This window comes from Heterocephalus glaber, unplaced genomic scaffold, assembly GCF_053883595.1.
Source record: "Heterocephalus glaber isolate CG9 unplaced genomic scaffold, H.glaber_assembly_v1.0 deba00000809, whole genome shotgun sequence".
Lineage (NCBI taxonomy): Eukaryota > Metazoa > Chordata > Mammalia > Rodentia > Bathyergidae > Heterocephalus > Heterocephalus glaber.
The window spans coordinates 4702714-4717484 of record NW_028258163.1 but is presented as its reverse complement, the minus strand read 5'-3'; the positions used below and the strand labels follow the sequence as shown (position 1 = coordinate 4717484).

Below are 14771 nucleotides of genomic sequence, written 5' to 3'. Positions count from 1 at the left end.
CTATAGTTTATTAGAAAGAACCATTTTAGTTTTTCCCTAATGTTCTACTTTTTTTTTAAACCAGCCTAGAAATAATTTTGGTATTAATATTTACCTACTATTAGGGTGAAGTAAAAATTTTTTGAATACTCTTTTTGGTAACAGTTCCTTTTTTGAGGAATATCTTCTTACTGGTTAGATTATGGCTCCCTTGTAACTCTTTACCAATTTAGATTATTTTGGCAACTAGGCTTCCAATAGGCAACGCAGTGTAAAGTTGTTGGAGAATTTCACTAGGAAGTATTTGGCAAATTCTTAGTGTGTTAAAAATAGATAAATGAGAATCAATAAATCTTTTCAGATATATAGAAAACAATTTTTTAAAGTCTAAAAATTTTTTATATTTGTAGCTAACTGTAAACTGTGGATCCAGAGTTAGACTTGCTTTTGAGATCAGTGATAGCAGATTTACTCAAGGAAAGTAGGAGATTTCTCCCCTTGATATGAATGGAATAACTTTATGTAAAGCGTGGAGAATGGCATCATGGATAAAACAACCTTTCATGAGCTTCCAAGGACAAAGATGAAAAGAAATAGTCCCCATTTGATTCATCTGTTGTTTGCCAAGTTTGTTGCACAGATATGTGTGACTCCACTCTCACTGCATTGCCTACTGACTGGGAAAAAATGAATCTTTCTTGAAGTGTAGTTCTCATCCTTCTTTGGTTAAGAAGTAAAGTACCTGGATGTGGTGGCAAACACCTGTGATCCCAGCACTTGGGAGGCTGAGGCAGAAGGATTGCCTTGCATTTGAGGCCAGCCTGGGCTACATAGTAAGCTAAATCCCTGGCCCCTAATTTAGTCTTCTAAAATGAGTTATGTCAAATTCTCTGTTCTTTATAAGACATAGTCAGTATTATTTGGCAATATTTTTAGAAGCCTCCTTTATCCTTGGTAGGTTGGATAAAGCCGTGGCTACTTGACCAAACTGATAACACAAGTGGTGTTTATATTTCAAACCCCATGAATATTCTATATCCAGAAGAGACCATTGATGGCAAGACCCATGTCTTGTTTACATTGGGAGGGATTTCCTACCAAGTTCAGAAGCTGCTTTATTAGTCAACAAACAAGTAAACGAAAAGGTTCTTATAAACCCAGCTCTTAATGAGTACCAAATAAACTGTGAGCATTCTAGATGGATAGATAGATAGATAGATAGATAGATAGATAGATAGATAGATAGATAGATAATAGATACATGCATACATACATATAGAAATTAGGTAGATAGACAGGCAGGCAGATAACAGATAGATCGATCTTTTAGGTGAAAGCTTAAGATAAACAGTGACTTTGGATTTTGCCTTTTTATTCCTTCTTTTCAAACTCTGGTGTGATTTTATCCTCCAGAATTGTTCCTCCTGTCAAACTATCTCATGAAGCATGTGCCACAGTTGTCATTTTAGAAATTATCTTTACTTTTCATTTAATCTTAATTATCCTTATAACTCTTAACCCTGTGTTTGTATGGATTGGTCACAATGGAATGATTAATATTCTAAAACACCATAAAACCAAGTATTCACTCACAGTAAGATGGCCTAGACTAAAATGACCATTAGCATTATCTGTTGGAGGGACAGAGTGGATGTGGAAGGGCTTTTAGATAATTTATGTAAGTCTAGAACCTTTGTTTGATCCTTTCCTCTTTAATTCTCAGAATGTTCCTGTTTGCACAAATAACTTTAGAAATTTAGAAATTAGAAATGTAAACAGAATGACAATAAACTAGTTATCTGCCTGGATTTAAAATATGTGGATATAGGTGTAGCGTAAGACACCTGTATCACAATAAATAGTTTTGTCACTAATGAGGGAGGGGTTTGGGAAAGGAGAAGATGTGCAGGATTGGAACCAGAGAGTGTTGTGTGAATCTAGCAGAAAGTTGGAGATGACCTCAAGGGCAGGGAAAATGGAGAAAAGAGGATGGTAGCTAAGGGCCAATCAGACACAGCTGGGAGCCTAAGGAAGCTCACCTGGTTTTCACCAGCCAAAGTCAAAGAATGAAGGGGAGAAAAAAATCAGGTTGAGGTAGGTCAGAGAAAGGTGGTAGTTTTACTGACATTGCAATGGTATAAGGAGTAACTAGAAGGTGCAAGAAGTGAAGACAGTGCAGAAGTTTCAATGTGAAGAGCAAGAGTGGGTGAGTGGGGCAGGACTGCGGGCAGAGAGTGTGGGGATGGGACCCACTGAACCTATAGGGAAAGGGCCAGCTGACGGGCCAGGATCTCGGAGGAGAAAGTAAGGAATGGAACTGAGGGTATTCCTTGTGATCCTTCTCAGTGTTAGCCCAAAAGAAATGGGGCCAATGCCAAGTTACTTAGTAGGTGGCGCCATAGGAATTGTGAACTTTGCTCCTGATGGCCTCAGGTTTTTAGTGAATGTAAAAGCCAAGACGATGCTTTGAGTGAGAGGGTGATCTCTATAGAGATCTGTCCATGTACTTCATCAAAGTATTTCCTGCAAGTGTGCAGTCATAACCATCAGAAGCTCTCCTATCTCGTGATAGGAAACAGGGAGGCATACTATGTAGAGATGGGAAGGAGATCTAGGAATGAGGGGCGACAGGAGGAAAAGGGATAGTAAAATAGATGAAGATGTAATAAGTATATGTACCAGTTCCCTGTGATGAATGTATTTATTACATATCTTAAGCATATACTAATAAAAAGGGAAAAAAATTAAAATGAGGAAAACATCCCCCTTCTTTCACTGCAACCCTCTCCCCAGTTTATTGTTTTTGCATTATAATCTAGATTTCCAGCTATTGCTCCCCATCCAGAAGATGAGGGTAGATTTTGAGTATTTTGGAAAAAATCATGGAGGGGAGGGCCGGGGATTTAGCTCAGTGGCACTGCACCTGCCTCGAAAGCGCAAGGTCCTGAGTTCGATCCCTGGTACCAAAAAAAAAATCATGGAGGGGAATACTGACAGGGAGTATCTGCCAACAGCAAGTGAGAGAATGAATGAGCATTCTAAGTTTGAGGGTCAAGTGGGAAACTTGGCATGTATTCACAGGGGCTCTAAACCCCCATTTTGGAGCTTTTTCCAGATGTATGTGTGCATGCGAATGAGCCTATGTGGGATCAGTGTGAAATTAATCTAAATCACTACTGGCTGGAGAACTTTCTATGGTGATGGGAATATTCTGTATCTATGCTGTTCAAAATAATAAGCACTGTGTGTGGCGATTGAATAATAAATGCAGTTAATACTCTGGAACTGAATTTTAATTTAAATTTAAATAGTCACAAGTGGCTGGTGGCTACTGTGTTGGGCAGCACAAACCTTGAGTTAGGGGTTTATAAAGCTCATGTGAGAAAGGAAACAGTGGGAAGTCAGACTCAACAGCTTCCCCGGTAGCACCTTCTGCTTCATTCCCAGTGGACACAGATGTTGGATTGTGAGTAGACTAATCAACAGGAGAAAATGGAGGGGCAAGAATTTCCTATGTTAATCTTTTTTTTCTTTTTTTTTTTTTCCGGTACCGGGGATCAAACTCAGGACTTTGTGCTTGCAAGGCAGGTGCAGTGCCACTGAGCTAAATCCCCGGCCCCTCCTATGTTAATCTTAAACTAAAGGGGAAAAAAAAATTGTCCAAATTTATTTTTAAGGCGAGAACGTCAGTATTCTATATGCAGTAGTGAAGATTCTCCTGGCTCTTGTGAAATCCTGTATTTCTGTATGGGTAGTCCTGATCAGCTCATGGTGCACAAAGGGAGATGTATTGGTGAGTAAATCAGCTAAATTCCCTTAATTTGTTGTAATGGACAAGGTTAAACATGAAGGAACAGGGTAGAAAAAACACCATGTTGTGTAAACCTTTGTGGTTGAAGAAAGACTATTAAACGGGCAGTTGGTTTTGTTTTGTTTTGTTTTGTTTGGTACTGGGGATTGAACTCTAGACCTTGGGCTTGCGAGGCAGGCGGCAGAACCACTGAGCTAAATCCCCGGCCCAGCAGTTGATTATTTTAGTTCCCGTTCTTCATGATAAGAATGAGAAGTTACTAATAAAACTCAATATTGTTGGAAATATTGTTAACCTAAAGATAATTCTAAAGTTATCATCATGATTTTCTAAGCTTTCTGAAACAAAAAAATGGTTGAAATCAATAGAGTCTTACCTCATGTGAATCTAATGCTGATAAAACACATGTACCAAAAATGAGTTCTATTGCCTGTGATTTTGAGAAATCTGCTGTGATTCTGATGGGTTTTCCTTTAAAGGTGATTTGTTTCTTTCTCTAACAGCTTTTAATATTCTGTTCTTGTGTTGAATTTCTGGAATCTTGACTATTATATGCTGTGGTGTAGATTTTTTCTGATCATGGCTAATTGGAGTTCTATATACCTCACTTAACTGTATGTCAAATTCTTTTTCCATGCTTGGGAAGTTTTCTGCTATACTTCTGTGTACAGGGGTTTTTTTAATGTCCTTTATGCTTTTTAAAAATTTTTTTATTGACTTCAGTCAATCTTATTCATCTTCATATCATCTAGCAGCTGTTGGATTGATTTTTTGTGATCACTTGCTATTTTTAAGAAGTCTTTCATTTGATCATTGCTAACCCCAAATCTGCCTTCTAGGTCTGATATTTTTTTATCTTCACATTGGTTGATTGTGCTGAATATACTTTCAGTAGAATTTTTAACCTCCTGGATATCTGTTTGAAGCTGTTTTATGGAATCCAGTTCTTTTCTATGTTGGACATTCATGGTTTCCATCACTTTCCTAAACTCTTATTTTTTTTATCTGCATCTACCCAAGATTCACTAACCATGACCTTCATTATGATCATTATCTCTTTAGTTATCTATGTAATTATTTCTGATTTTTTTTTTCCTAGAGATTCATTCATCTCCTTTGTTACTTCTGCTTCTACTGTTTCAGAAAGTTCAGCCAGGTGACTTTTGATTTCTTCCATCTCCATGCTCCCTGGATTTGCCTTGGGTGACCTGGAGGTCTTGGGTTGCATCTTGCTTCCATGTTTTCTCATTTCTATTTTTTTATATTTGTTTTCTGTGTTGATGCTTGTAAATTGCGTATGGTAGGTAGCTTTATTACTAGTATCAGGACCTCTTTAGGAAATGACTAACATTTCAGAGATGTCTTTGAATAGCTTTCCTTTGGCTTTTGAGACTGTCCCAGGATCCTGACTCTTCAATTTATTAGGAATGAAGGGCTGCTGCCTGTTTGGCCTAGTACCTAGTTCTTTGGTACAGGGTTATGGTATTGTTTATGACCCCCAGACAATCTTGGTATTGGCATACAAGGAAGAACAACTGATCACAACAACTAAAGTGATACAGTCAGTAATAACAATAGCACCAAGCACAGTCTAGAAAATGACAAACTGGGTAACTGTTAATTTGCCACCTTTAACCATAGGTACAAGAGATTTATAGTTATAAAACAAAATCTAAAACAAATCAGAAAATTATATACAGTAAATATCCACTCAATAGAGTAATTTTACCCTCAGGGGAGAAAGTTTAAAAGGGATAAGAGGAAAAAAATAGAGAAATAAAAGAAGAGAAAGAAATTAGAAGCAAGACTGAAGGACAAAGGAAGATTACCCAAACCTTGGGAAACTGGTGAAGAAGATAGGATGGAAGGAAAGAAGGACAAAACAAGAACAAAACAAAACTAAAAACAAGTTCACACTCCTGAAAAAGCAAAAACAATCTAGGGTGAAAAAAAGCAAATGAACCAAAAACAAAAAGCAAAGAAAAAAGAGAATTTCTCTGTGATTTCAAGTCTGTGATTCTCTTCTGTGATCTACAGTTTTGTGGTAGTGTCTAATACAGGATGTGAGTCTGCTGTCACTGGTAGACAAGGGAGGCAGACAGAGCCTCCCAGCAAGCCTACAATATGATTAGGGTGGGGTGCTGGATAATCTCAGCAAGCCTACAATAGTAACCCTGTTGTATTGGTTCAGGACCATGGTAGAGATGACTGGCTTTGGACCTGCGGCTGACCTTGACTCGAGGCATTTCAGATTCATAGAAGGCAGCGTAAAACTCCCTACTTTCAATAACCAGGGGAAATCAGGAAGGCAAATTAACATGGTCTCTTATTCTCAGCAGTACTCATTAGACAGATTCACCTTGGTTAATACCTTCATTAGGAGGTGCATTTACAACTGGGGAATTTTTTATAAAACCACCAAATAAATTATTTATTTTGTTTTCTCACAGTGGATCTAGTTTTTAAAAATACACTATAATATTCTAAGAAGTGTTTTTATAAAAGATCAATTAATTTTTAATTTTCAATAATGAAATATTTGAAAACCAACTAATATTTGCTTTTCGGTTTAAAGTTAATGGAACTACAGAGAAGAGAACTATTGAACTGTGTATAAATGGCAATGATTGCTAGCCATAACAGAGTCTCATTCAGAGTTCTTTTGGTAACATATGTTTCTGTAGCCTCATTGCAGTGTGTTCTTTCATCCTTTTTTTTTTTTTTTTTTTTAATTTATTTATTTATTTTGGTACTGGGGATCGAACTTGGGTCCTTGTGCTTGCGCAGCAGGTGGCAAAACCACTGAGCTAAATCCCTGGCCCTCATCCCTTTTATTATCCCCATCATGAAAAAGTGACAAGAGGCTGCCAATAATAAAATTGCAATTTAAAAAGAACCCAGCGGGCCGGGGATTAATTATCGGTGCCCCTTAACATTTTTCTTCTTCTCTATGAAATCAAAATGGGATCTCTCAACATTGTATGCTAAGAGAAAAAGACTATGATAGATCAGTGATTCTCAAGTGGGGATATTTTGGTAGCCTAGGGGACCTTTGGTAATAGTTGCAGACTTGTTTTTTTCAGTACTGAGGCGTCAACTCAGAGCCTTGGATGTGCGGGACAAGCACTGTACCACTGAGGTCCGTCCTCGGCATTGCAGTGGTTTTTGACAGTTAGGCTGTGGTGGGGTGCTGCTGGCATCTGGTGGCTGGAGGCCAGGCGCAAGTCAGCTCCATCTGTGACAGGGTTATTTGGTCCGAAATTCCACAATGTCAGTAGTGCTGAGGGTGCTATGTATGCTATGATTCGGTAAATCAGGAGGAAAAAAGGAAAGTAGAGGGAAGTAAACCAAAAATAAAGCAAAATATTGATATTTTTCTTCTTTTCCATTTTTTGGGCAACTTTCTGTTATAGTCGTTAATGAAAATGGAGATTTCTATAAGAAAATTTTTGATGTTACAGAAATTTAAAGTCTCCAAAGTACAAGTGGAAATCATGTACTTATTTCTAAACAAATGTGGCTATTTTTCTAGCTTTAAATTTTTTTTCTCTAGCTTTAAATTTAAATTGTCATTTCTGCTTCCTTCTAAGACGTTGCCCATTTGTATTTACTGAATATATTCAAATTTTGTATTTGAGAAGTCATTGATATTTTTACATTTTCAAATTATTAAAAGTGGTTTTTGCTGTGCACACTCATCTATACTGATGGAACCATCTTGATAGCAGTTCTCCATTTCCAAATTCCTGCCATCCTGGTAGATGGTATGTAGCTGGGTACAGCAGTTGACACAGCCAGCACAATGAACTGGTTAAGTAACATTGTGTGTGAATAATGGCCAGAAGAATTAAACATTGTTCTCTTTATCTGGATATATACTGAGATCTCACTACTGATTCTTGTCCCTTTGTAAAAATTTATGTTTTCATTATATTATTAAATATTAAAGATGAGTTAAAAAGTACATGTAGTACATAAAATCCTATTTTTCATGTTTAGCACATGGCATCCACTGTTGAACAAATGAACATATGTTTCTTTCCCTGATTTTCCCCACAGAATGTATACTAGCGGGATTTCATCGCCTTTTCTGTTTAATGCACAGGTAGTGACGAGCAGCTTGGAAAATTAGTTTACAATGCTTTGGAAACAGCCACTGGCAGCTTTGTCTTGTTGTATGAGTGGGTCCTTCAGTGGCAGAAAAAAATGGGTCCATTCCTCACCAGTCAAGAAAAGGAGAAGATTGATAAGTGCAAAAAGCAGGTAGGCACCCACCATGGCTGCCCGAGCAAGAGGCCTAACCCCAGACTGTACATGGTAAAACAGAACAGCTCTGTGTCTGATCACCTTGCAAAGACCATCCAGAGTGGGGTGAGATCTGTTTAGCCAGGGAGGACTGTGGGGGGCTGCATCTTCACCAGATTTCTTGAGCCGCTTATTCCATGTCTCTTGAGAACTTTCACAATGTGAACAAAAATCCTGCAGCTGCCTTCTTCCTCTCCTTTGTCAGCCCTTGTGCCACAGTGATTGCAAACCTTTCAGAGCTTTCAGTGATAACAAACAGCTGGCTGTGGCACACCTGCCATAGGTTTGCCATGACTGCCTTATGGCATTAATAACCATCTCCAAATTATTTCATAATTGTGCTTTTTGTAATTATTGATATTTTCCCTACTCTTAAAAAACTGCTTCAAAACTGAATCTTGGGGAACTGGAGGTTGTTTCCCTTTTTACTGTGCTGGGATCAAAAGAGAATTTTAGCATTAATCTGTGATACTAACTTTAAGGAGAACAGCTGCATGTTACCTGATAAAGAGGTTAGGGAACAATAGATAAAGCCGGGTATTTAAGAATATATGTCTACATACATGGAACAAGAAAAACTGAGCCAGTAGTGATGGTGCACGCCTATAATCGCAACCATTCTGGAGCCTAGGGCAGGAAGACAACAAGTTCAAGGTCAGCCTGGGCAACTGAGCAAGACCCTGTCTTATAAAGAAGGAAGAGGGCTGGGAATGTAGCTCAGCAGTATGGCACCTGCCTGGCAAGTGCAAGGCCCTGAGTTCGATTCCTGGTACCAAAAAAAAAGAGAGAGAGAAGAAGGAAGAAAAGCTACCGATATAGCTCAGTGATAGAGCCAGGACTAGAAGTAAATGCCAGAATCATAAATGACTTGTGTATGGTGATCATAGAGATAATCTGTGGATATTTTTCCTTTGTATTAATTTTTTAAAGGGTTTATTTTGTAATCTTGAGATCAAACCCAAGGATTCACACATGCTAGGTAAGCATTCTACTACGAAGTTACACTGCTACGCCCTAATTAAGAAAATGTTGACAGTGACCTTTATTATAATCAGAAAGGTTAAAGTTAGTATTTCTTTTTTCTGGTGGCAATATCTCAGAAGAAATTGATTTTAAAAGCCATCCCTCATTGAGGCGATACTCTTAAGTGAAATAAATAGGACACACGTATAAATACCAAATAGTTTCTAGTGTGAGAAACTGAAAGGTATAATAGATAATGTGAAATAGGAAAAAAAGGGGCGAAGGGGAAGTGGGAGGGGTAGGGGAAAGGAAAGAAGGCAATGGAATTAATATGAGAAAATGAAAAAATGGAAACAAAGTCTTTGTAAATAGAGAAGGATGGAGGGGTTGAAGGGAGGGCAGGGGAAGGGGGGAAAGGTGCAAATTTCCAATGATGAATATCATACTGTATACCTAAAATGTACCAATAAAATTAAATTTTTTAAAAAAGCCATCCCTCCCTTTTATTTCAATACTGGGGATCTGATGTAGGGCCTTTGCACTGAGCTGTGTCCCCATTCTTTTTTTCCCCCAAGACAGGGTCTGACTAAGTTGCTAAATGGCCTGGGCTAGGCTCAAATTTGTGATCCTCCTGCCTCGGCTTCCCAAAGTGGTCAGATTTCAGGTGTGTGCAACCATGGCCAGCCCATTCACTAATTTTATAATATTTGAACACTAGGTTTTGAAATTCCAGTTTCGAGTTAACTGTATTTTTCCCATCTTTATAAGCTGTTAGGTTAACCATACAGTTCAGAGAAGGCCTGACGGCAGGGGATATTTGTTTCCCCCCTCATTTGAAAGTATCCTTTTTTTTTTTGCCTTGTCAGATTCAAGGAGCAGAAACAGAATTCAACTCACTGGTAAAACTGAGCCATCCGAATGTAGTGCGCTACTTTGCAATGAATTCCAGAGAGCAAGATGACTCCATTGTGGTGGACATTTTAGTGGAGCACGTCAGTGGGGTCTCCCTTGCTGCACACCTGAGCCACTCCAGCCCCATCCCCATGCATCAGCTTCGAAAGTACACAGCTCAGCTCCTGGCTGGCCTTGATTACCTGCACAGCAACTCCGTGGTCCACAAGGTCCTGAGTGCATCAAACGTATTGGTGGACGCAGAGGGCACTATCAAGATTACCGACTATAGCATTTCTAAACGCCTGGCAGACATTTGCAAGGAGGATGTGTTTGAGCAAACCCGAGTTCGTTTCAGTGACAGTGCCTTGCCTTATAAAACAGGGAAGAAAGGGGACGTTTGGCGCCTTGGGCTCCTGCTGCTGTCCCTTAGCCAAGGACAGGAGTGTGGAGAGTACCCCGTGACCATCCCCAGTGACTTACCAGCTGACTTTCAGGATTTCCTCAGGAAGTGAGTATCGTAGAGATTCTCCATTTGCACTCCAGCCCTGCATTTTTGGTTGGGCTCGAGTGTGCCAGAATCTAAGTGATGGGGAAGCCACGGTGGAAGAACAGGACAAGGGTTAGTTCCTCGTTCTCCCAACCCTTTCCTAACCTCCTGTCTTTCTCCTCATTATGTCCATCAGTCCCTTAACTGCCACATTCTCCTAGGTGCACTTGGGCTTAGTAATTGATTTTCAAACTTCTTTTGGGAGACTGCCTGGACTTCTGCAGGAAGAAAGTGTTCCCTGTTCCTGGCTGTCCCAGTAGAGACTGCTGCATGGGAAAAGCCCTGGCTGTGCAGGCAAAAGATCCTCTCCATCTACCTTTGCTGCTGGTTCCTAAGACATGGCCTTCAGAGATGTGATTCTGACCCTGAGTCTTGTAGCCATTCTTCTTCATTGGCTGTTTCATTCAGTCATGTCATAGGATGCTCTAGTCAGCATTTTCAGTACTGTGAAGTATAGGCACACATTGTTTTACAAACCAAGTTGTGTCCAGTGTGAGAGACTCCTTAACTGAGAGGCTTCCTCAGGCCTGAAGTCTTTGTGCAGCCAGGTCCTTCTGTGCAGCATTTCCTTCTTTAGCTCTGTGTGCTCTCAGTCCAAGCCAGAGGTAGGTTTTCTCTGTTTCTGTTAAGTGGGGCGTAAGATCCCTCCAGTCTGGAATTTTCCAGATGCCCCTGGTCCACACTTCCTGAAGAAGTGACCAGGACTGGATTCTTCCTGTTCTGTGATACGCTCTTGCCTTTCACCTCTTTTTCCCTCAATCCTTCACATTTATTCACTTTGTCTCCTCTCTACATTTCTTTTGTGCTTCACATTTCTTTCCCTGTACCCATCTTTATCGGTTGCCGTTCACCTGGTCCCTCACGTCACTTCTGTCACTCACTCCCTCATCCATTTTAAGTGTTAAATACCTGTGCTTGGCAGGTGCCACATAACAAAGTTTCTGTCAACACACTGCACACGCAGTGGTAGCCCCGTAAAATTCTATTGCCTACTGATGCTATAGCCTTGTCCATAAATACACTCTGTGTTGTCCACAAAACGACAGAATCACCCAATGACACATTTCCCAGAATGTACCTATGTCATTAGCACCACATGACTGTATTTAAGTGAAGTAGTTTCGATGAACCATGAAATAGAAGTCAACATAATCTACCGGAAAGGGGCCACTTTGATTCTGTGTGCTGAATTCTTTCCTTAAAGTATAAAAAAATCTAAGATTTTTAAAGAAATATTATATCTTTTAAATGCAGTAGAACTTTAAAAATGTTTAAGTACACCCAGACGATAGGTTGGCTGACAAGGTGAACACAATAATGGAAAGATTCGTTTTAGTCATCAAAATGTCACTTTGAGCTTTCTGGCCTTCTTGATTGGCCAAGAATAACTAAATAAAAATTAACAATAGTAATTATATATCATTTAAAATAGCACAAGAGGTTTAAATAGAACACACTTTTCAATTTTCCTGGTTCTCTTCTTATAGAAATAGCTCTATACCCTTGTCAGTTTTGAACTTGAGATCAGCATTGTTTCTCATTCTTTTAACATACTTGTCCTTTGGAGTATTTAACTGTTACTCTTTCTTCTGAGAGTGCTTTGACAGTCTGTGCTTGGTTGGGAAGGAGCTCCAGGGCATTGTTTTCCTACCTTTGCTGTCCACCCCCAAAGAATGAAGGTGTGGTGACCTTTCCTCTGTAGCGTTGCTTTCCCTGCTTGGTGAGCACCCTGCAGAGAAAGGTGCACGTGCAAACCAGCCTCTGTGGGAGAGAGCTCAGATATTAGAGCCACACGTCTGGGTCAGGTCCCTGCTGCCCTTCCTGGCCGAGGACAGAATTTCCTCTCTGTAAAGTGGTGATAGTAGCACAAGGTTGTTCCCTGGGTTGAGTGAGTCCACATCTGTGAAGGGCTCCTACCAACAGCGGCTTCCGCCATCAGCGTGCACTGCGCAGTCGCACCGACAGACTCAGTGTGGCTTCTCCTTGCCAGCCTCACAGTGAGAACTGTGAAGGGTGGGTGTTCCCAGGAGTTGTCCCATTGCTTCAAAGGGGGCCTCAGATTTGCCTTTTTGCTCCTGGCCCCCGTGTTGCCAAGATTATTGGTTGTTTCAGAGACTTTCATCTTTCTAAGTGAGATCTTGGTGGTATAAAAATGCCGTAAAAATAGAATTCATTCTAGGTAAGTATTAAAATTTTTCTGCTCCAATCTGTTGCCATGTCGGTCACATTAATGTCACAGTTGAGTGAGGGTAGATACTACATTTCTAAAACCCAGTGTGGCATGTACAGGATGTTCATTGCAGCTTTTTGTATTTTTATTTTTTTGAATGAGTGAAAACTTGGGGAAAATCCCAGTGGTAGGAAAATACGTAAATACAGTCTGGTTGTTCCATTTCTATACAGACTTTAGAAAGGATCTTTAGCCAGTTACATTGGTACACATCCGTAATCCCAGCTACCTGGCAAACTGAGGCAGGAGAATCACAAAATCAAGCCCAGCATGAGCAACTTGCAAATTAGTAAGATCCTGTCTCAAAATTTTAAAAGGGCTGGGGATGTAACTTAGTGCAAAGGGCTTTGGGTTCAATTCCCAGAACTCATAACAAAACAAAATAACTTTAAGGTTTTTTGTTTTTGTTTTTGGTACTGGGGATCGAACTCGGGACCTTGCGCTTACGAGGCAGGCAGCAGAACCACTGAGCTAAATTCCCCACCCCAAAATAACTTTAAGTACTGTTATAGTGGCTTAGAAAAATCTGTAAGACACATAGTTGAATGAAAAAAAAAAAACAAGTTAGAGAATAACATATACAGAATAATGTTGCTTAAAAATCAGTCTCAAAAAAACTATTATTTTGGATGGTTTTTTGTGTTTGTATACATAAATGCATAGAAAATGGTCTATAAGGATACATACTAAGAAGAGAGAATTGGAAAGAGAGGGTTTGGTCAAGGACTATCATTATCAGTAATGTTTTAATATTTGCAGAGAAAGTATATTTTCCTGATAGAATGAAAATTAATTTCTAATTTAGGGGAAAATACAGAATCTTACACATGATTTTATTGGAATCTTGCCCATTTGAGTATGAAATCAGGAGTGCTTTGCTTTTTAGTGCTGTGACATAATAAAATGTTCTTTATGATAGTTGCCGTCATCACTTTATACATATATTTTTTCCAGAACTCATAATGACAATTGATTCAAGTGTATTGTTTATAATTAGAGACAAGTGCTACCAAGTGGTGCCACTCATGGTCTTGTTACGACAGCCACCTCAGAGTAGTGGCACAGTGGCTCTTATCCACCTCCTGAAGGACTTCTTTTTTTTTTTTTTTTTGGGTACCGGGGATTGAACTGAAGGACTTCTTAAAGTACAGATTACTCTCCACACCCCCAGAGCTGCTGATTTATCAGGTCAGGGTTGAAGTCAGAGTGGTATTTATAATTTATAAGTGAATGTACTTATCGGTGAATTTACATTAGGAAACATTTCTGCAGCATTTACATACTGAGCACCAGCCTGGGTACAAGTAGATAATGTAAATAAAGTACAGTTTTTATAGAGGCCTGGAAACTTGTTTTATTTTAGGTAGTGGAAGTAGGTGCGAATCGGTGCCTGTTAACAGTTTAATGACTTGCCGTGCTAAATTAAGGTGAGACTGAAGCTGCTGGGCAGGGATCCCACTTTGAGAACGCCCAGGTTAAAGGCATGGCTTGTTTATACGCATTTAAAACAAAACAAAAAATTGTTCACTAAAACATTAAATGATAAATTAGTAGATTTAAGGAACGCGGATTAAAAGGAAGCATGTAGGGGCTGGAGATTTAACTCAGTGGTTCTGTTGCCTGCCTTGAAAGTGCAAGGTCCCAAGTTCAATCTCCAGTACCGGAAAAAAAAGCAAACAAAAAGAAAGCATGTGGCGAGATGTGCGACGTGTTCCTAATTGTTACCAAATCACTTTATACTATAAACAGGCTTCATCTAAGATTTATCATAGTGGGCCTCAGCTGTCTGATTTCTTTTTGGTACTTTTTTTTTTTTTTTTTTTTTTGGTACCAGGGATCAAACTCGGGTCCTTGAGCTTTCGAGGCAGGCGACGGAACCACTGGGCTAAATCCCTGGCCCAGCTGTCTGATTTCTTTCATCTGTAGAAAGCTTTATTTATGACTGGTCCCCAGAAGGACTTAAGTTAACAGGGCAAGTCATTAAACTGTTAATGGGAGGGAAAATCCATAGTCTACTTCCGCTACCTGAAATAAACAAACAC

General features: G+C 39.5%; 1 protein-coding gene across 7 annotated transcripts in view; it reads left to right on the top strand.

Moving 5' to 3' along the window:
• Eif2ak4 (eukaryotic translation initiation factor 2 alpha kinase 4) overlaps nucleotides 1–14771 on the top strand; it is a 109234-nt gene that overhangs the window by 31019 nt on the left and 63444 nt on the right. For 5 of the 7 annotated variants that reach the window (XR_015449795.1, XM_013078443.3, XM_004861532.4 and 2 more), the window contains 3 exons: nucleotides 3657–3772; nucleotides 7896–8053; nucleotides 9925–10460. Coding sequence is in view for 6 of the 7 variants with exons in the window: in XM_013078443.3 (XP_012933897.1) it covers nucleotides 3657–3772; nucleotides 7896–8053; nucleotides 9925–10460 (810 nt within the window). In the remaining variant the exon portion in view is untranslated. The remainder of the gene's footprint in view (nucleotides 1–3656; nucleotides 3773–7895; nucleotides 8054–9924; nucleotides 10461–14771) is intronic. The other 2 variants (XM_021241941.2, XM_087207518.1) reach the window with 1 other exon arrangement.